Source organism: Cyanistes caeruleus, chromosome 11, assembly GCF_971803275.1.
Source record: "Cyanistes caeruleus chromosome 11, bCyaCae1.hap1.1, whole genome shotgun sequence".
Lineage (NCBI taxonomy): Eukaryota > Metazoa > Chordata > Aves > Passeriformes > Paridae > Cyanistes > Cyanistes caeruleus.
In genome coordinates, this window is record NC_141711.1 from 9,089,883 (window position 1) to 9,111,294 (window position 21,412).

The window sequence follows — 21,412 nt, forward strand, 5'->3', positions numbered from 1 at the left end:
GTGGGGCACAAGGGCACCTGGGGCAGCAGGGTTCTGGGAGTCCCAACAGCACACTGGGGACACGATGCCTTGGCTCACAAGGGGGGCAGAGGGTCCTAAGGGATAGCAGGCAGCAGAGGCGAGTGGAGTTCAGAGAGTTTAATGAGCGCAGGACAAACCCTGATTCTCCCCATCCCCCCACCCCCCAGTGCCCGGCCTGGCCCAAACCCCCAGGCCAGGCCCCCCACGACACCCTAGTCGACTTCTTCCATGCTGCTGTAGGAGGGGGCTGGGCGCTCGGCGGGGCTGGCGAAACGCTCGGGGAGGCCTTCCGCAGCCAGCGGCGGGGCTCCTTCGGGGGCCAGGCCAGATCCGAACGGCACTTGGGGCAGTCCCTGCAAGCAGAAGGTGAGCATGAGAGGGAGACTTGCACCCTACCCACCCATCTCCCTCCCTGCTCCCGGGGGGCTGGAGGGGTGCCCAGGGGGCCCACAGCCCCACATGCACAATGTGCAGCCCCTGGGCTTAGACAGCAAACCCCACGGCAGGGCAAAGGGAAGCAGGCCCAGGGCCTCAGAAGGCAGCCCCTCCGGCCCAGCAGGAGAGCCAGGCCGCGGCACAACTCCTGCCCCAGGGCTGCTCAGCCACTGGCGGTCGGAGCAGAGCCCTGCAGCCCAGCATGGGCGGCAGTGACGGGCCTCAGGCAGGCTGCCAGTGCCTGCCGGAGGTCTGAGGAACAGAGTAGGGCCAGAGGGGATTTCCAGGGCTGAGAGCACCTTGTCAGGCCTCACTGCTGGCCACCCACCACCGGTGAGGACAGGCAGGTGCAGGCAGCAGCTTGTGGGCCCCAACCACCCCTGGGGTGCCAGCACCAGCTGGAGCAGAGGTCAGCCCACCGGCGCCGGGCACTGACTCAGACCCACGAGGCCAGCACTGTGGGTGAGCGGGGGAAGCTGCTGAGACCCAGCGCTGTAGACAATGAGGCGACTGTTCCAGGACAGGCACCTCATGACCACCGCACAGCCCTGCCGGGCTCCCCAGCTGGGACCTGCTTGGGAGGGGAGTAAACCTCAGCACGTGGAGGCAGGGTGTGGGACAGAGGTAGGGGAGTCCAGCTCAGATGCCAGCCTAAAACACAGATGAACCCCTTCACTGCCAAGCATCCCTCCCAAGCCAGCTGAGGGCACTGCCAGCAGAACAGCAGTGGAGACGGAAAAGAAAGTCACAGGGCTCTGAAGTCACCTCTCACACCCAAATATGCCAGAGCTGTCTGAGCCACACACAGCCAAGGGCAACACGTCTCAATGTCAGACACGGTTGGAACTGCAGCCTGTGCCCCAGCCTCAGGGGACTGCCTGCTCCTGGCCCTGCCGGGCTCCCCACGCCCTGCACGTGTCCCACAAGGCTACCACTCCACAGCTGGAACTAGAGCCCAGCCTGTGCCCCATGGCATGGGCAGGCAGAGCTCTCCCCTGCGCCTGCTGCCACACAGCATGCACCAGGCACCCAGCAAAGCCCAAGGGATGGTCCTGGTGCCAGCTGGGTCACAGAGTGGCCTCAAGTGACCTCAGTGTGGAGTCCTCGCCTCTGTGTGGGAGTCCCAGCACACAGGACAGGAATGCTGCATTTCTTTGGAAAACCTGGCTTTATTAATGCACCACAGTCATACCTGTGCTGCCTGATCCCATGCCTCTCCCACAGCATGGGCAGCTGGTGCCCTCGCAAATGAGGTGCTGCACCACGCTGCCCTGAAGAGACCAACTCCCCCAGCTGCTCCCAGCACACAGCCCCACAGACTGGTGGGAGGCAGTGACACAGAATCAGGCCAGTGACCAGAGATGAATGCTCACCATGGGCACCCCAGTCTGGATTGCCAGGCTCCCCAGCAGCTGTCTGGGACTGGAGCAGGGAAGCTCACAGGCCCTTGGTAACAAGCCTGTCCAGCCCCAGCACAGGAGCATGGCACACACAGGCACACAGGCAGCTGGCACCAGAAGGCTCAGCAGAAGGCTAGCAGGGCAGACTGGGCTGGCCAAGGACCATGGGCAGTCCCAGCTCTAGGGAAGCTCAAGGCTCCTGCAGCAGGACAGCTGAGAGAGGTGGCCAGCCAGGGCCCGTGTCAGGGCATCCTGCCCTTGCTGCAGCCTCCCAGCAGGTCTCCACACTTCCTTCTTGGGTGCCAAGCAGAGATGGCTGATGTGCCCATGGGGCTCTCAGACCCCAGCTTCACTGCAGCAGCAATGTCCCTTCTTGAGCAGCAGGTAGCCTTGACGTCTGCCCCATTCCCAGTGGGCAGCAAGAAAGGGCAAAAGAGCTTCTGGTTCTGGGCTGTGCCTTGGCAAGGTAGCAGGCTGGCCACACAGGCCTGCCAGCTGGCACAGGAGATACCAGAGCAGACAGGCAGGAGCCAACAGCCCCATGTTTCCCTTGGCGAGTCTTTCCCAGCGTTTTCTGTCCTGCTGCCTCATGTCTTCGTCTCATAGCGTCCTAGGACGGCGCGTGCCCTGGCGGCCCTGCTCCTGCAGCTGGCCACACGCCTGGGCCTATCTCCAGCGGGGCTGGTAAATGAGCGGGTAGAAGACGTTCAGGAAGAGAGCTACAATTGCGGCCGTGGTGGCCAGGACAAAGTATCTGACGCAGCCTTCATCTGGGTGCTGGGGGGTGCTCGGATTCCGCTTCTGGCCACAGGGCCTCCAGGAGCTTCTTGCAGGCCTTTGGGGTGCCTCAAGCTGCAGCTCTTGTTCTTCAGCCTCCAGTTCCTGCCAGATCAGAGAAGCCTGCGATGTGGAAACCTGCGTCAGCACTTGGAGAACACAATGGGCAACACCCCTTGCCATCCCCTGGGGCAGGCGGCTGCCTGCAAGCCCAGCCCCGTGCCCAGCCAGCCCGCCTCCCCATGCAGCACCGTCACGGTCGCACCCGCCCCCGCAGCTCTTCAGGGTCTCTGGTGTGTGGGGCTCCAGTGGGTGGCTCTGTGGGAGGGAGCATGGGCAGCTGCCGGGCAGGGTCTTCACGGGACTGCAGGGAGTGAAGCCAGCAGCTGGATCCCGATGGAGCAGATGTACTTGCATTGGTGGGTCCAGGAGGCAGGGGAGCAGGCAGCAGCCAATCACAAACCAGCTTCTGTGATCCCAACAGGATCTTTCAAATGACAGCCAATCCAGAGCCAGCTGGTGCAGCAGGAGCAGGAGGCACAGTGCCAGTACAGCCAGTCACAGCTCCACTTTGTTGGGTAGGAATGCTCTGACAACCAATCGTAGCCCAAGTTCCAGAAGGATTTTCCACAGGCAGCCAACCACAGCTTGGCCCTTCATGGTGGTGATCATGCAGAGCAGCCAGTCAGGGAGCAGGTCTCTGGAGGGCACCCAGTGCCAGGGAGGGTGCAGGTGGTCCAGAGTGCTTGGGGACCTGCTGAGCCCCACTGGGATCCAATGCATCCCATTACTGCAGGGAAACCGGTGCTGCCAGGGGCCCAATGAGCCCCAGTGCCACAGACCAACCTGATGAACCCCAGTGCCATGGGGCATACAGTGAGCCACAGTGCCAGTTCGGTCCCTGAAGGCTCTCGCCACCAGTGTGCGAAAAGCAGCACAACTTTCTGATTGCTCAGGCTGCCCTCAGTGAGTGTAGCTGCTCCAGGACACGCACATAGGGCAGGAACAACCCAGGCAGGCAGACACTAACATGCCAGACAGCCCTGCGGCCTTACAGACAGACAGCTTCTGTCCCCAGGCAAGAGGGCAGAGCTGGATGCCTAACCAGCACTGGGCCTAGGGGAGGATGAGCCAGAGGGGCAGGGAGGCCAGGCCAGAAGGGCCCCTCAGGGCACACATGTGTGGTCATGCTAGAGATGAAGTGAGCAATGTCCTCAGACTCCGTGAGCCCACAGAGGTGCTGAGCATGGAGGGAACATCTGCAGCACAATGGTGCGGAGTGTCTGATCAGGTGGACACCAGCCTTGGCATTCCTGACTTTCACAAGAATATCAGTGTAGCCATTTCTTACCACTGCATTCTGAAAGCACCCTGCCGTCTGGCCCATCCCCAGTCCCTCCCTCCCAGGCCACCCAGCAACAGAGCTCGCTCTGGCAGGTTTTTCTACAGCACCCTGTGAAGGCTGCCAGGCCTCTGGCTCAGCACTGGCATTTACCTTTTTTGCACTTGGCTTGGCCCTGAGTTGGGGCCCAGCAGAAAGTGTCCCCCACCCTGCCTTGAAAATGGCTCCTGTGGGCAAGTTCTTACTGATCCCTGGCACAACGAGATCCTACTGCATTGCTCACAACCCCTCCTCCAATGCAGACCCCAGTGAGGCTGTGCCCCTTCTTCCAGTGCTCCCCACCAGCACTTCCACAATGATGATGAAAACCAGCTCTCCCGTGATCCCTCAGGACAGGGACTGTCCCAAACCCTCAGTGAGAACAAGGCAACACAGGCTCCAATGCCCAGCTGGTGCAAGCTCTTTGGTCTCAAAACGGTACAGGCACTGCACTACAACTGCACCAGGCAAAGACGGGCAGGGCCCTGCATGTGGGTCCCTGAACACGTTTCAAGGCTCTGTGGCTTCAACAGTGCTGAAAGGGACGCAAGTGCTCACCTGGCTGGCAGCAGCTTCGGCAGAGGGGGTGCGCTCGGTGCGGTGGTCTGAGGGATGCCCTGGCAGGGGTCTCTCCACAGGAGAGTTCCTCCGGCGATAGAAGAGGACATACGCGTATCTGGTCACCACTTGGCTCTCATCCACGGTGGTGACTGTGCTGTCGTCAAAGAGCCGCCAGCCTGAGAAGCAGGAAGGGTTAAGCAAGTAGACGAGTCACGGCTGCAGGAGCAGAGAGGTGGCGAGGGTGACAGATGCTCACCCACGTCGCTGCGCTGGCTGTTCTTGTCGTTGGGCAGGCGGGCGTATGCTGTGTAGTGCCCTCCGATCATACCTCCATAGTGGTTGATCACAGCATACAGGTCATACATAGGCAGCTGCTGCTCACCCTTCCGACCAATGCAGAACTTGCTCAGGTCCAGGCTCCTGTGGAGAGACACAGTGACCGTCAAGGGTGATCAATGTTATGCAGGCTGGGCTGCAGGTCAGCAGAGGCAGCGCCAACTCAGGCACATCGTCCCCCAGGCTCTCACCGGACAGGAAAGTCCACCATGTCATTGATCTTGTCCCTCCAAATAAAGCTGCGGAAGGAGAAGCGCTTGAGCTGGATAATGAGGACGTTAGGCAGCCGCCACAGCATCAGCTGCTTGGAAGCCTCGCGGTGCTGCTTGCACTTGGGGCAGTACCTGTGGGAAGAGTGTGCTCGTTACTGGCATGGGGAGAACCTCAGTCTTTGCAGCCCAGCTCAGCCCCAGGGTCCCCACATGCAGAACTGGCAGAGGGTATGTGGGAGGGCTCAGCCCCTTCTCTCAAGGGCAGGCCAGTACAGTTCTACAGAGCACTAGCTTTGCTCCCTGCTGGCTTAGCCCTTCCCAGTGCACAGGGAAGGCCAGCCCATCGTTCCTGGCTGCCAGAAGAAACAGCATGCAGGCCCGGGCAGCTCCTGGGAAACCCCTGCTGCTGTCTGGGCCTGTTGGCTGGAACCCACCATGCTGCCTTCCTCACCATGCTTCCTCTGGGGCCAGAACTTCAGGCTTCGTGAAGAGATTGAGGCACTGCTCCAGGGTGAAGTGGCCAGCCCGGGCTGCTTCACTCGCTGAGCCTGGATCCTCCACACACTCCAACTCCTTGGATTCTACCAACACAAATTCCTTGAGGCGCTCATTGTTCTTCCACACCAGAGCAAGGGAGCAGTCATCTGTCAGATCCAGGGGGGTGTCACCTGTGAAGGGGCACAGACCTCACACACCTACCCCACGTGGCTGGACCACACCACCTTGCTGGAGCAAACTTGTCCATCCCAGTTAGATACAGAGATCAAAAAGTGCAGCCAGAAAGGGACAGGTGCCCCCTGGCCAGGTTCATCATGCTGGGGCAGCAGAGCCCCTCAGCCTGCAGAGCGTAACACCAGCACAGCCCTCTCATCAGCAGCACCCTCACAACCAGCACCTGGTGTGGGCATCCCATTCAAACAAAGAGATAACCCATAGATCACAGACCCTCTGAGAACTGCCTATTTGCTGAGGGGAGCAGGAATGTAATGCCCAACAAGAGATTCTAGACAGAGGCTCTGTGCAGCAGAGCCCTTCCCTCCTCTGTCAGATGCAGCTTTTACTGTCCAGTGTGGACACCTGAGCTCATCTTGTTCCAGGCAGCCTCTGCCACCCTGGCCACTACCCTGCCAGAGGCTGTAAGAGACAAAGTTGGTGCTTTACAGGGCTCTGGCTCACCTTTGTCTTCCAGCTTGTGCTCTCGGTTGGCAGTGTCGATCTTAGTGATGTAGAACTGTGTGGCACGGGCACTCAGTGAGTCTGGAGTGTGCTGGTACCCAGGGATGGCAGCTGTGAATAGGCAGAGACAGATTTGTGGTGGCACTGCTTGTCTGCCCTGCATAGGGGCCGAGAATTTGCAGCGCCCCCACCCCCACCTCACATGCTACGGCCTTGAAGGGACACAACCACGTGCCCGTGTCCTTGACTATTTTTAGCAGGCGCCTGCCCCTGGCAAGCTGTGCTCCTCTGCCTGCCTTGCCCCTTCACTGCACATTGCTGCCATCCTGAGACGAGTGTCTGGAAACGTGACAGCCAGGCAGCCGAGCGCGAGAGGCTGGTCCCATGCAGCTGAGTCAGAGCGAGGGAAGTGCTTTGATCACAGCCCCCAGGGGCTCAGCCTGCACCAGCTCTGCCTTGCTCCCACAGGACTTCTGCCAGACCCTGCCTTCCCACCTCTCCCACAACAATGCAGAACTCCAGCCTCTCTCCTCATCAGGTCTCTGCTCTACACCCTGGGCTTTGCAGGGCAGGGCAGAGCGTGGGTAGGTAGGCATTTCAGGTGAGGCAACAGTGCCAAAACAAAGCTCCCAGGGCCTCATCTATGTTCCCAAGAGTCTCCAACCAAACTCCCAAGGGGAGAAGAGATGCTGTGCTGGGAGGTGATCCCAAGAAGGGAGAATTGCCTGAGCTCTTCACACAGACACAGCCAGCACTTCAGCACCTCTTACCTTCTGGCTTGAGTGCCCTCTCATAGGACGGCTCCTTCTCACAATAGCTGTCACCCTGCGACTCCATGTGCTCAGAGAACCCCGAATCCAAGCTCAGCAGGGAACTCCTGGCTGTCAGGACCTTGCTCCGAACAGTGGTAGTATCCCCCATCTCTGGCTGCAGCTCAGGCACAGCTGGTGAGAGCGGGGGCTCCTGCGGGAGGCTGGAAACCCTGTCCCCATCTCCCAGCTCAGGGGCAGAAGTGATGGCTGCACAGCTGCTCTTGGCCAGGGGCTCCAGCTTGTCTGAGTGCAGAGGCTGCAGCCCCTGCTCCGGTGACATCCGGCCCAACTGGAATGGAGGCTGGAACACGCTGACCGAGTACCTGGGCATGGAGGTGGGAGTTAGAGCTGGCCAGACACGGGGCTGAATTCAGCTCTGGGGTAGAAGCACCCTCCTTCCCTGGACACTTACCTTGCATAGCCCTCCAGCAGCTGGGCCAGGCGGGCGTAGGTGAGGCGGGACTCGGGCACACTGATGAGGAAGGGGAAACCGATGTTTTCGGGACGGCACGAAGCCTTGTGGTCTGGCCAGTGTGTTTTCTGACATGCCCTGTAACACATACAGCCCCTGCTGAACCCAGCATCCTTGGACAGCCTGGGAAGGAGCAGTGCAGGGCCAGCGGGGTGTGCTGGGGACAAGGGAACACCAGGAGTTCAATAGGCTCCATCCAAAAGGGCAGTCCCATCCCACCTTCTTCCAGCAGGCAGAGCTCTCCCATTCAGCCCTTCACAGCAGGAGACCCTCCCTCCCTGCCAGGCACCAAGCCAACTCACACATTGCAGTAACCGACTCGATAGCACCTCGTGCAGCGCTTGAGCTTCTCATCCTCTGGCAGCTGCTTCTTCTGGCAGGCTGCACACTTGGCAACAGGGCCACTGGGCACCTGCGGACGCTGCAGGAGAAAGGACCCATTGGACAGGGAAAGGCACCTGGGCAGGACAAGGCAGCCTCGGTAGACATCCATGCTCACTGTAGCCAACCGCCCTTGTGTGCAGTTCTGCCCCTCCTGCTCAGTTACACTTATGGCTCAGCCTTCCTGCATTCCTCCCAGTAGTCCCAATATGCCTTCTTACCTGCTGGACTTGAAGCTCCACCACACGCTCCTTGGCCAGCTCTGGGGACAGCACCTCAAAGCAAAGCAGCAGGTCCGTTGGCGAGACTGTGTCTAGTGAGTGAGATGGCAGGAACACACGGTGGAAGTGATTCTTGATCACCTGCCAGGAAAGCAGTGGCTTGTGTGAGGACTGCTCTATGTGTCCTCTCCTCAGAGAGCCACAGTGAGCTGTGGGAAGAGCAGCAGCTCAAGGATGCTGTGCTCAGCTCACCACCTCACAAGGCCCTACTGTGGTGGCCTAACCCTCCAGAGCAGGTATCTGCCCAGCACTCTCACCTCTGCCAGGCGCAGGTTCTCTGGTTTCACACGCACGCTGTGGGCCACTGAGTCAAGCACCTCCATGGCACTGGAGTTCTCCTTGCTGATACTCACAAGGAACTGCCACCGAGAAAGTGCCACATTAGTCACACCACACTAAGGCATGCCTTTACTTAACACACGGCTTAGCCTGTTGGCACATGACCAGCTGCCTGGGGCACTTCCAGGAGCCTTCTTAGGCTTCCTCCCCAGGGTAGAAGGTATCCTTTACCTTGATGGGTTTCTTGTGTGGCTCCTTTGCAAAATAGTAGACAGTCAGCACCTTTTGCTTCTGTGGGAGGGGCACGGGGAGGTACAGGAAGGGGTCAAAGGTAATAGACACCTGCAGATAACAAAAACACGCTCAGCTGTGGGAAGTGCTTGTGGATGAGTAGCAGATCCAGTGGACTCAAGATCCAGCCTCGCCCTGTGACCTGTGCTCTCTGAGGGTCAGGAGTCTACTTCTGCACAACTAGGACAGGGACAGAACCTCCAGGGCTGCCCTACCTTGGAGCACACCGGGCACACAAGCTTGGATTTGTACTGGCCCTGGAAGAGGTCTACTATGAACGAGTCGTTCCTCATCTTGTGTCGTTGCCAAGCCTCCTCAGCTACCACCTGCAGGAAAAAAGGGCTTAGCAACTCACTAAACCACCCAGGCTGCTCTCCCATTGACTCTCGGGGAGGAACACCCTCACCTCATCAGGCCTCCCATCTGAATCAACAGTCTCTGTGTAGGGCTTGTTCTGGATGCGGTTGAGGTCCTCGTGCAGGCCATCAAGCAGGAAGGCCATGAACTCCTGAGCATCATGCTGGGCATAGCCAGTGAACTGGCTGGCCTTGCTGGCCACAATTGCCTGTGGGGAGCACAGCAGTCAGGGCTGGTCAGCAGACCTTTGGCAGCACTGCCTGCCCCATGCACAAACCCTGGCTGCACCCACCCACACTCACAGCTCTCTATGGCACCTGCAGGACAGCCAGGTGCCCACAGGGGAATGCTGGGGACCCACAGCAGCTCCTGCTGAGCACCAGTGCCAGGGGTCCTACCTTTAGTTTAGAGGGCTGGAAGGCATGGTGTGTACCCTTCCACAGTGCTCTGAGCAGCATGGCAAAGCCGATGGCCAGGCGTCCACCTGTCCCCAGTGGGTTGTTATAGTTGATTTCTGACTCAAAGGACCGATCTGTAAGAAATACAGAAGCTCAGGGTGGCTGCTGTCTTCATCATCTGAGTGGCCAAGCTCTGCTTGGGCTCCCAGTGCGGGCTTACCGTGGAAGTAGTCACGCAGCTCCCGGGTGTTGGACAGGGACTGGATGACACTGTTCATGAAGCAAGTGTTGCCCAGGTTCACCAGCCCTGTGAAGCCGGGCAGGCAGACCTTCTTCTTCTCATCCTCATCCTCATCATCCTCCACACTCTCAGCACTCACCGGACTGTGTGTCATTGGTGGCACCATACATGTTGGTTTGGGCTGCCAAAGCAGAGGCACGTGTGAGGGTGTGGCACTCAGGGAGTCTCTTTGGGAACACCAGAGGAACTCGAAACCCAAGAAAACCCCCTGAGAGGGCTGGAGCCATCACACCATCTCTAGCTTGGACTGGGACAGACACGTCAACAGCTGCCCCTAATTCTGCCAACTATGACTGAGGGACACCACCTCCTCCTCCAAAGGAATACTTTGCCAGTCTCCAGAGTGACACTGAGGAGGTGTCCCTCTTTCCCCTATCCAGGTCAGATCCATTGTGGCCACACTCACCGAAGGAATGTGTGGCTCTTGCTTCACTGCCAAGTGCTCTGGAGCTGTACGGGCTGCCACGCCATCCAGAGCCCCATCTTCCACACGCGGCTTCTCTTTGTCACTGGTTCGGGCCTCTTCCTTGCTGGAGAGGGGGTGCTGGTTACTGCCCGGAGGGTTCTTATCCAGAGGGGTAGGGCCTGTAGGCATGGCAACCTTTGCACCACCCACTGCACCTTAAAAAGGGGGAAGGGTGGGCCTGTGGTTAGCAGCACCACGCGCTGCCCACAGTGGGGCTGAACTGCACAGTCCACACTTGCACACAGGCTCTCTCCTACCCCTCTTCCCCATAAGCAAGGGAAACAGCAGTGCCTTTCCCCTATCGCTTAGCTCACACCCTGCCTCCCATCCCTCCTACCTGCACCCACTCAGCCCCTCTCTTTCCCCACCATTCCATGCCAGAGGATCCAGCCCCAGCTGGCAGTGGGCCAGAGAAGGGCCCATGCCCCACTGCAGTGCAGCAGACAGGCAGGACACGAAGGCAGGGTGCAGACCTCGTGTGGCTGGAGCCTCCAGCCCCCCCCAGCGCTGGCTCTGGCGTTTCTTCAGGCAGACATCAATGCGAGATACAGTGAAGTTGTAAGTGCACTGGTCCGGCTCAATAAGGTTCCTGCAAGGCACACAGCAAGTCAGAGGGGCCCCAGACCCTGCAGCAGCCTCAGATAAGCCAAAGCCTTTGCATGGCAGACCCACAGCCTTCAGGCAGTAGGGACCCTCCTAGCACTCATCCTGAGGTAGCCCTGGCAAAGCAGGGTGGAAACCCTCAAGCCTGGCCACACTGAGTGCCCCTTTTCTGACAGATGCATTCTGCTTGGCACTCTCCTGCTGCACATCCCACCCAAAGGGCACACAGGCTGGTCTCTGTCCCCAAGAGCGCTAGAACAGTCTGGGGTGAACTGCAGGCAAGGAGACACTGGGATTTCCTCCCCTGCAAGGAAGCACACAGCCAAGGCAGACCAGGTTCAGGGCACTAGTGTAGCATGATCTAAGTGAAATCTCCAGATGCAGACACGAGCATTCCCCACACAGAACCACCAACTGGGACTGGTTCCTGCTCCAGCTCGCATTTTCACTTCCTTTGTCCTGGTGTGGGTTAGAATGACATGGAGTCATACCTGAGCTTCACCTGCCACCGGAACACTGTGTGGGGCCCACAGCCAGGATGGAGACGAAGGAAGTTCATATCACTGCAGAGAAATTGGGAGTGAGCAGAGGTGAACAAACAAGTAGCCCAGCCGCAATCAGGAGATCTGCAGCGGCCTAGCATCATCCTGAGGCAAACTTGTACCTTGTCTGGAACACTAGTGTGAAGTCTTGCTCCCGGAACAACACCTTGGATGTCTCCTTGTGGATCTCCTTCACATAGACATGCACTACCACCAGATCATTGCCCTTCTCGTATGAGTCATTCTTGACAAAGGTCAGGCTTACAAAAGGCTCTGGCTCTGAGTAAGGAAAGCCACGGAGAGAGAGGTTATCTTCCATGCATGCTGAGGCTGCAAGCTGACCCAGGAAAGGTCCTGAGCAGATGGACTTTCCTGACCAGGCTCACTTCATGGGCTCTAGCCACTCACCATCAGCTGCTGCCTCCAGAGCTACATCGTCCTTGGACCAGTCCCTCTTCTCACCATCTCTGCCCATTGGTGGGGTGGCCACTGGGATGACCTTAGAGCTCTCTCCAAGGATAGGCAGGCAGTCCCGGCCCCGCAAGGTCTCAGTAGGGCTGCCTGGCTGCAGGACTCTCTTCTCAACACAGGTGGCAACACGGTGGGGAAACACCTCTGTGGTAGCTGCGAGAGGTGGCATCTCCACGGGAACAGTCTCTTTGGCCAAAACCACAGCCTTTCAATACAGAAAGACACAGTGAAACACAGACACTGTCACCCCTGAGCTGCCCTGGCCCACCCACTGTGGCTCCTGCCAGATGGTCAGGCACAGCTCCATACCACCTGCTTCCCCCACACATCCCATGCCAGCTTAGCCCCATTAGCACCACAGCACAGCAATAGCAGGATCCTCACTTCACCCTCTCCTCCACCACAGGTCCTCCTGTCAGGCCTCAGCATCCCGAAGCCTGCCTCATCCTCATCAGCAAGGATGGGTTCTGCATCCCCTGCAGAGGGCAGAGGAAGCAGGGGTACCCTGTCCAGCCAGGTCCCCAGGTACCTTCTCGAGTGGCAGTGCAAGGTCTGCAAGGGCCACAGGTGCATCAACCTGGCTGGCTCTGCCATTGCGGCGGCTGCTGGCCCTCCCACTGTGCCCTTTGCCGGGTTCTGTGTTCCCAGTGACTCTGGCATTTGGCTCCTCTTCAGTGGGAGCCACTTTGAGGTATACTGCCCGCTTGGCGCTGGGGCCACTCTGTGTCCCTGGGCTGGCTGGGCTTTTCCCTCCCAGGGCCTCGCTTCTTCCTGGAGCACGCTTGGGGTTGGAGGGCTCCCGCCGGGATCTTGGTGGCTCTGTGCCTTCAACCCTTGGCTCTTCAGGGGTCAACTCTGCAGAAGCAGCCTTCTCCTTCCCATTCTCCCAGCACGCAGCCCCTTTGGCCAGTTCTTTGGATCCATCTTTCCTTTTCTTCTGTAAAAAGCAATGCAGCGTGGTGGGAAGGTATTCAGGTAGCAGCATCTTTCAGGCTCCCTATCAATCCCTCACCCTCACTCCCTCTTCCCAGACTGCACCAGGACTCTACTCCAGAACCTGGAAATGCATGGCAGGCAGAAACAGGCGTTAAGAGTCCTTGGGAGAGTGGCAGATGGCTCATGCAGCATGTGGATGAAGGATGTGCCCCACATTGCTCCCTGGGCAGCTCAACAGCAGGGAGCTCAGAGCTCATCCCAGCTCCCCAGGACTCCACAAGCTCCCTTAAAAGACAGATCATTCCCTCCTTACCAGAAGTGAAGACCAAGTATGGAGTGGGATTTTCTTCTGAAGCACAAGCTGTAGAAAGTTGCCCTTCTTGCACTGTATCTTGCTGCAGGAGCCCTCAATCTCCTCATAGAACTGACAGCTCCACTGGCGCCCGTCTGTAAAGCAGAGGGGAACCAGCGCCTCAGGCAGTGCTCCAGGCAGCTGTCACCTAACCCACAGCCCCTTTTCACCTGCCCCCAGGATGAAGGAAGCACTCATTCAGAGCCAAGAAGGCTGCAGGCAGGCTGCCACCATACCCCAGAAGCCTTCCAGGGCTCCAGCCAGCTTCCCTGAACTTGCTTTGTACATCTGGCTGGCCTCCTTCCCAGCGGGAAGGCCCTGGGCCTCCCTGCCCTCAGGGGCACAGTCACTTTTCCAAAGGATACCCGGGACTCACTCAGCCATCCCAGCAAGCAGGGGACAGAGACACACTGGCGCGGCAGTGGGCACTTGGTCACTTGGCACAGAGGCCAGCTCCTGCCCGCCCCAGCTCTACAATGCTCTCCTATCAGCTCTGCCTGCTGCCTGAGTGTGTGCCAGCTGAGAGCAAGGCATTGCCTCTGAGGGAGAAGTTTGATGTCTGCCTGCAGCAACCCCGTGCTTGGCCCAGAGCTGTGCCAAGTCCAGATGGAGAAATACTTGTAGCAGTTGCTCCATTTCCATACCTGGTAGTTTGACCACACAGTCTGTGTCGGTGAAATCAGCATGTACATCCTCCACCTTCAGAGCTCCACTGCCCAAGTTCAACTTGATAATGATCTCATCGGCATTCTGCTTCCAGTCCAGCAGCAGCTCTAGGAAAAGGGAGGGAAGTGTTACCCACTTGCTGGGGAATGAGCCTGAAGTGCCCACTCCTTGGCTGGGGAACGCAAGCCTGAACACACACGCAGTTAAGGAGGTCAGTGCAGGGAACACAGATCATGACAATTAAAATGGGACCTGCCCTCATCAGATAGGCCACAAACAAGAGCACGTGTTGCAGCAGGGCAGATGAATCCCGGTGGGAACCAGAGAGATCAGAAAGGCAGCGCTGCTCTTGGCATGGCCACACGCAGCAGTGGCAGCTGGGAAGAAGGGGTGGCTCCTGCCAAGGACAAAGCAATTACTGCTTTCCCAAGGAACAAGGAAGCCACAGAATTACTCTGGGGGATTTAAGTGGACTCTGACCACAATCAGAAATTGCCACTTCCCTTTTGCATATGCAAACCAAGCAGCCCAGCTGGAACCATCAAAGCACTGTACCCCTGCCAGGTGAACGTGGCTAGCATGGCTGAAACATGGACAGGCCGGCAAGCCGGGCAAGTACGCTGTAACGGGTGAGAAAAGAGTGCAGCATTGATACTCTGGTGCAGGCAGAGCTTCCATCGTGTTCCTGCCAGGCTCCAGGTGTGGTCTTGTGGTGCGCTGAAGTCTTCAAGGCAAAAAAGTGATTTAGATCACCTTGATTTCAATCAGGTTTGTTCTACCTATGGGGCATGAGGACATCCTATTCTGTCCTCAAAGCAGGCCTGGACTGAGACAGAAACCAGTCAATGCTGCCCACAAGGTGACACAGCTCGGGATGTTCTCAGCCCAGCATAATGTGCTGCTCAGAAAGAAGCAGAGCAGGTGTCCCAGGGCTGTGCTCAGTGGCACCATTACACCTGAGTTGCAAGCAGTATGCTGCCACATATCCAGGGCATTTTCCTTGCAGACAACCTTTCTCCACCTCTGGAAAGGCCACATACTGTTAAGATAAACACTGAGGCAAGGGAGTGCTCAGGTTAGCTCTGCTCAATGCCAGAGCACTGGACAACAAGGTGAGAGCTTCAGATCCCTTGGCAAGGGCACTCCATGGCCATGCACTGACAGCTGGCACACACCTCAACTTACCCTCCTCTGAGTCCTTCTCCTCCTCAGCAGTCTCAGCCTGCTTGAGCTCAGGGCGAGACACTGGTGGGCAGAGAAGCAGAGCGCAGGGCAGGTCTGTCATTCTGTCACCTCACAACATTGGCCAGCAAGCTGATGCCCAAAATTTCACACATCACCTCCTTCTACCCTGAATCTGTGTCCAGGCCTTTCATCCTGCTTGTGTTGCTCATCTCCCTCTTCTGCTTTCTCACTCTTCTCCTTCACCAGTCCTGTCTGCAGCACTGCAGCAAGTCAGCCCCAGAACAGCAGCTATGGCCATACCACCATATCCCACCACAGTGGGAGCAATACAACAACACTGCACCATGTAGGCAGTACTTTTTTGAGGCACATCTCATTGTGAGCTTGCAGCACTCAGGCTCACTGTGTGGCCCAGCTCAGTACACCAGGTCCCAGCCCCCAGACATATAGAGGAGTCCTATCTTGATCGGACAGAAAGAACCTGGTGTTTGGTCATGCTCAAACCAATTCTGCTGTAACCAGAGAACCACGTGGCCCAGCTGCACTTTAACATTTCCACTCCTGCACAAGCTGCCAACATCCACATCTGAAAATCTCCTTCCAAATCAGGGTGGGGAATCAAACTGACCTGACACCTAATCCCTGTTCTCCACAGAATTACCTCCAACAGCCAGAAGTGTCTCCAGGCCTGTTCTACCCCCACAGGACAGTGAACTCTGGCAGCACTTTCTCCTGAAGCAGAGAAACAGTGGCAACAGAAGCTGTGGTCTCCACTCCAGCAGACTCAGAGGGCTGTCACTGCCTCCCTTGATCGACTACAAATCAGTAGGAAACTTCTGCTGACCACAACAGCCACTGGTGCAAAGGTGCTGATGGGGCTAGCAGTGTGAGAAGCATAGTAGTGGCACTGCCTGGAGGACCTACAACCCCTCACCACCTCTCACAGAGGGGACAGGGGCAGCATGGCTGCCCTCAAGAAGGCCCCTGCATACTCCTCCTATGAGAAAGCACAGCGCTGTGCTCTGTACTATGGGATTTTGCATCGGAGACAGCACCCGGCTGCTCTGGCAGAGACCTTGCCAAGCACTCAATTACCTTGGCCTATAAAACACCCCGTGATTTTGAGGTTATAATAATCATAACAGAGCAGGCACGGAAATCAAACAGCTTTCCAGAGCCACAGAAACTCTTGCAGGCATCCTGCCCGCAGGCATTCCCTGCACCTGAAGCATCATTTTTGCCAAAGGATACATGGTAGTTACAGAAGGAATTATTCTACAGCAACTACTTCACCTGAACCACACCTTGCCCTGACTCAGAAGCTAAAGCACCAGCCCCACCCGCAGGCCTTGCACACCCAGTCACTGCCTCACAACACCTGGCCTCAGCAAACCAATGTGAAAGAAGCAGCACTGCCTCCAGCTGCAAGAGCACCCACAGGTTTCAGTTCCACTCTCACTGGATTGGGGCAGTCCACACCCAGTCCAAAGCAGAGTCTAGAAACAAACACCAAGGCCAACTCCAGACTTCAGCTAATAAGGCCACAAGCCCAGCCTTTCTAACATTGCTGGGGCTAAGTAGCACCCAAAGGAAGGAGGTTACAGGTCCAGGGAGGACACTGTGTCAAAGAAGATCCCACATCACACGGGTTACCATAAGCTGCAGGAAGTGATTAGTCAAATCTGCTTATCCTGCAGCAGATGGCTGAGAGGCTCCGAGGCTGTGGAGCTGAGACACCACAGGCCTGCTCGCCACAGTGATGCTGAGGGGCTCTCACCTTCCTTGCTTTCCTGATTGGCTCGATCCTTCTGCTTCTTCTTATTGGTGGCATCATCCAAGCCCCGAGACACTCTCCTCTGGCCAGGGGCATTTGTGCTGCTGGACATTTTCAGCCGTTTGGAGGACACAAACAGCCCGCCGGGGTCAGTAATGGAGTCTGGGTCAGGGGTGCGACGTTTTCTTCCTGGCCCAGCTATCTTGGCGACTCTCTGTGGTCAAACTCTCTGGCAAGGAAGTAATGGCCTAAAGAGAGGAAAGAGCAAGCATAGCAGGAGGTGAAAAAGGCCCAACAGCAGCAGAATCTGCTCTTTGCCTCAGGGTCAGTACCCTTACGTGACCTTCACCATGGTGTTTATGGGAAGCCCCATGCAGCTCAGTGAGGAAACCTACCTCATCACAGCTGCTACAATGCTTACTGCCAAAAGCATAGGCTTGTCAGAGCTCCCAACATACAACCAGGGGTCTTCAGTATGTGGCACGCATTAAAAACCTGGAAAGCAAGTGTCATGCTCATGGCTCCCACTATAGCAACACTGGCCCAGAGGAGCTGCTGGCACTAACAACACCCAGAGACACAGCCGAGGGCAAGGACATGAGACCTGGATCTGCAAACCTGAGCCTCCAGAGTCAACTGGAGGAGCCTGTCACACAGCTTGGAGCAACAGCTATTTCAGTCAAACAGTGTCCTGTGTAACAGCGCCAGAATAGGAGCCAGTAACACCCTAAGAAGGAAGCAGGCCTGGGACAGTCTCCTATGACAGATGGGAGCAGAGCTCCCTGGCAAAAGGAGAGTTCCGCCCCCTTCACCCACTAGCTGGGAGCTTAACCAGCATGACTGAACCTTGAATATTTATCTCCCAGCCAGTTTACAGACAGCGTCAGCGGGGTCTGGCCTGGAAACAGGACACCTCTGCTCCTTTTGCCCCAGGAAGAGAGTAGGCTGAGCAAGGCATGTAAGTTGCTCACCCCTGCCCCCTCAGACATGCCCTCCCTACAAAGCCAGCTCCCCCACAGGCTTAGGGAGCTGCTGGCCCAAGGGTCTATTGCACTCATTAGTGTCACTCTACAGTGTTCAGGGCTTTGAGAGAGCAGAGCTGAAACAACCCACTGAAAACAGTCCCACTGGAGGTGTCTCCATGGAGGCAGTGAGAGCAGACAGCTGGGAGGGTTTCCTCCCTCACTGCCCTGGCTGCACACCCTGACCCTGGCAGTGCTCACCAGCCCGTGGGGGTTTGCAGCAGGTGGGGGTTTGCAGCAGGGAAATGGGCCCAGCCGTACAGATCCTGCCCACCCCCAGGTGCCAGCTGCCTGCCACAGCTCCCATGCACTGTTTCACACACATCCCACGGCCTGGCTCTCATCTGAGGACATGGAGCCAAGCCCAACAGCACCTTGGCCTAGCCCAGCTCCACTGAGCCTGCCTCTCCCTCAGCAGGAGGCAAGCTGTCCCTCGGGAACACTCAGTTCTGCCTTCACCCATGTACCAAGCACAGACCCCTTGCCGTGCATGGGCATGGCCAGTGGCAGGAGGCACCTCCAAGGTTCCTCTAACAGAGGAAGGACAGGGCCAGTTCTGTGCTGCTGGCCCCATGTTGCCAAGGCATTTGTGTTCTAGAAATGTTCAGGGCAACAAGTAGTCACAAATGTGGAGCTGTTGCCACAAACAGAGAAACCCCAGACAGCAAAGCAGCCTGGTCTTGGCCTCAGCTCTGCCAAAGCAAGCCCCATGACAAGTGTTGCATCCAAACCACTTCTCTTCAGGCCAACCTACCCTCACCACCAAGAGCCACTGAAGCCAAGTGAATAGCTGAGTTCAGCCCAACTGCCTGGCACAGACAGCTCCTGACACCCATGGAGGAGAGGCCCAAGTGACCTGGAGACTGAGCAGGGTCCAGCATCAATCCCAAAGAGCTTGAAATAGTGTGGGAGGGCAGCAGCATCATCCCCATGCTGCTGCACACACTGTGTCTCTCCAAAATGCGGAAGCACTTTTGGGTCTAGAGTGAAAGGGAAGGGCCCCCACAGCAGGGAAAGTGGCAGTAATTCACCAGGCTAGGCCTCTGATGACAGCTGCATGCTGTCACTCAGCTCCAGTCCCCACCAACACCCAAACAGGTTGATTACAGACGTTTCCTGGTGCTGAAGAAGCTCACCTGGGCTCAGCAAACATGGGAAAGCATTTTTTGTTCTATTTCTTTTGCCTCTAGGGTGAAAACCCCAGGAGAAATGGGACTCAAGACGCAGTGACTGCTTCATGCAGGGTCAGGTGAGGCTCTGTCACCTCCTTCCTGCACCTCCAAAGAGGTGGCAGAGGGTAACTGCTAGGCAGGGTGAAAGCAAGGTCTGAGAAGGGTCCTGGAGGGCTGAGAAAGGACAGGCCTCTACCCAAGAAGGGGTGAGGAGGAGAGACAGGGTTGCGTGCCTGCTTGTCACTCCTCCAGGAGAAGCCCGCTGCTCTCATGCCTCACTGAGGGCTCAGCTCCCTCGGGTGTTTTGCTGACAGTTATCCCTCATGGCAGGCAGGAACCAAGGGGGCTGGAGCTCTGCCCATTTCAGCTGCCAGACTGATGGCAGCCTGAGGCTGCTGCAAGTACCTCAAGGTTTTGGAGGAGTGAAGGCAAAGCAAAGGTTACTCAGGGATTAGAGCAGGCAAATTGGAGAGTTTTTGCCTTTCTGCCACCAGGAAACACACATACAGGCAGCATATTCAGCCCCTGGGTGCACAGCGGTTTTGGCACCACTCCTTTTGGCACAGTAGGAGTCACTGCAGGGGAGAGATGGCGAAAGGCTGCTCTGGCTAGATGCCAGGTGAACCTCTGGGAAGCACCTGATGAGCTGGGCACTCCTACAAAAGCTTACTCAATCCCCAGAGCCAGGGAAGCCTAGCCATGCTGCTGCTGGGAACAAATGTGCCTCCCTGTCCTCTGCTCTTCCTGCCTCTGTGCTGTGGTGTGCACCAGATCCAGATGGCAGCCAGGGCTTTCTCCTATGTGTGTCTTCCCCCCAAGCCCCAGCTCATGCTGAGACTGCAAATGTTTTGACTAGCCAGAAGCAAGGGAGCAAGAGGCCAAGGAGAAGGGCCACTCCTCCCCACAGCAGCACCAGACCAGGAAGGACAGCAAAAGGTGCTCAATGAGATGCAATTTGTGCCCTGTGTCTGGGGCAGGGTTAGCACTAAGCAGGACGAGCTCCTTGATTCTTGTCCACAGCACTCCCCATCAATGCACAAGGGCCTTTACAGGGGTAGCTGCAGAGAAGGTTGGCTATCCCAACAGCATCATCTTTCCATGGGCTTTTGGATCTTCTATGTCCTAAACACAGCCAACAGAAACACATCACTCGTGCACACAAATACTTTCATCACCTTCTGTTTCTTGTTCCCCTAAGGGAACAGAAATCCCAAGGCTCAAGCTTGACTTTTACTTGAGTTTCATGCCTGACACACGGGTGGAGCCAGAGAAAGCAGAGTCCCTCCCCTGGGGCAGCTACTCAAGCCAGCACTGTCACAACAAAATGTTTCCAAACCCATGTGGAAATCACAAGCCATGTGCCCCCAGCGCATCGTGACAGCAGTGAGCCCTCTGCTGAGTGGGGAACCCGGCAGGCCCAAGTCACTCACTGTGGGTACGATCATTGAATCATAGAACGGTTTGCACTGGAAGGAAACATTGAAGATCATCTAGTTCCAACCCGCCGGCCATGGGTAGGGACAGTGATGAGGGCGTGCAGACAGCAGCCGGCGGCCCCTGGCCTCCCGGGAGCTGCTGCCCGGCCCCAGGCACCGAGAGAGGGGAAAGGGGCTGTGAACGGTGTTTGTGTGAACGGTGTTTGTTTGAACGGTGTTTGTATGAACGGCCCCGGCAGGCAGAGCACGAGGTCACCGCGCCGGCTCCTGCCCGGGGCTGCCGCGCTCGGCCCGTCCTGCCGAGCCCCGTTCTCAATCCCCACGGCCCCAGCTCCTGCCGCTCCGCACGTTCTCTCCACTCGGGCCCGTCATAGGCCGCCGCCACCGCCATCCGCCGGCTGCCTCGCTCTCCGCTGCCCCGGCTCCCGTGCCCACGGGCCGCATCCCGGCCTCCCGCCGCCCCCGGGCCCTGCCCGCCGCCGCGGCCCTCACCCCACGCTGGCTCAGGCGCCGCTCGCCGCCCCCGGGCCCCGCCGCCGCCCCGGTCCGGCCGGCCCGGCCCTCCCCGCACTCACGGCCCCGCCCGCCGCTCCGGTCTGTTTGTGCCGCGCCGAAGTTCCGAGCGGGCCGACAACGGAGACAGGCCCGAGCCCGTGACGCACTTCCGGGAGCCGGCGGGCACGCCCACGTGACACTGGAGCAGGGGGCGCGCGTCACGTGACACGGGAACGGGGGTGGTGCCGGCGCGTTCCCGCGGCAACGGGAGCGGGGCCGTCCCGGTTCTGCCCGCGGAGACTCCGGGTCTGCCTGTGCTACCCGGCTTTGATCCGTGGGAGTGCCGAGCTGGTCTGTAGGGGCCCCGGGTGTGCTATGCCCCCCCAGCCCCGCTGCCGATTCCCGCCCCACCGCTCGACCC

General features: G+C 58.0%; 1 protein-coding gene across 50 annotated transcripts; it reads right to left on the reverse strand.

The window, feature by feature from the left end:
• Positions 1 to 123: 123 nt before the first annotated feature.
• Positions 124 to 21,241, reverse strand: USP19 (ubiquitin specific peptidase 19). 50 transcript variants are annotated; one of them, XM_086845501.1, is made up of 28 exons: positions 20,491 to 20,688; positions 17,262 to 17,361; positions 16,870 to 17,114; positions 15,093 to 15,152; positions 13,886 to 14,014; positions 13,203 to 13,336; positions 12,483 to 12,890; positions 11,891 to 12,158; positions 11,605 to 11,761; positions 11,432 to 11,503; positions 10,811 to 10,926; positions 10,278 to 10,486; positions 9,791 to 9,992; positions 9,571 to 9,704; positions 9,222 to 9,380; positions 9,031 to 9,141; positions 8,756 to 8,866; positions 8,503 to 8,604; positions 8,186 to 8,326; positions 7,886 to 8,004; positions 7,524 to 7,661; positions 7,070 to 7,434; positions 6,300 to 6,410; positions 5,575 to 5,791; positions 5,103 to 5,255; positions 4,832 to 4,995; positions 4,573 to 4,751; positions 124 to 374 (listed from the first exon to the last, which is right to left on the reverse strand). In XM_086845501.1, the coding sequence occupies exons 3-28, from the start codon at positions 16,976 to 16,978 to the stop codon at positions 234 to 236; spliced, it is 4,209 nt and encodes a 1,402-aa protein (XP_086701627.1). In that variant the 5' UTR covers positions 16,979 to 17,114; positions 17,262 to 17,361; positions 20,491 to 20,688; the 3' UTR covers positions 124 to 233. The 50 variants fall into 50 exon arrangements, with proteins under 50 accessions (XP_086701627.1, XP_086701645.1, XP_086701636.1 ...); XM_086845473.1 differs by lacking the exons at positions 124 to 374; positions 20,491 to 20,688 and adding exons at positions 1,606 to 2,756; positions 21,072 to 21,169 and having other exon boundaries at positions 10,278 to 10,492; XM_086845477.1 differs by lacking the exons at positions 124 to 374; positions 20,491 to 20,688 and adding exons at positions 1,606 to 2,738; positions 21,072 to 21,149.
• Between the last annotated feature and the right edge of the window lie 171 nt (positions 21,242 to 21,412).

Coding starts and splice junctions, on each gene's coding strand:
- USP19 (XM_086845472.1), bottom strand. CDS start 16,978: ATGTCCAGCAGCACAAATGCCCCTGGCCAGAGGAGAGTGTCTCGGGGC. Junction 15,153..16,869: donor CAATCAGGAAAGCAAGGAAG/GTGAGAGCCCCT, acceptor TCTGCCCACCAG/TGTCTCGCCCTGAGCTCAAG. Junction 2,757..4,572: donor CCGAAGCTGCTGCCAGCCAG/GTGAGCACTTGC, acceptor TCCACATCGCAG/GCTTCTCTGATCTGGCAGGA.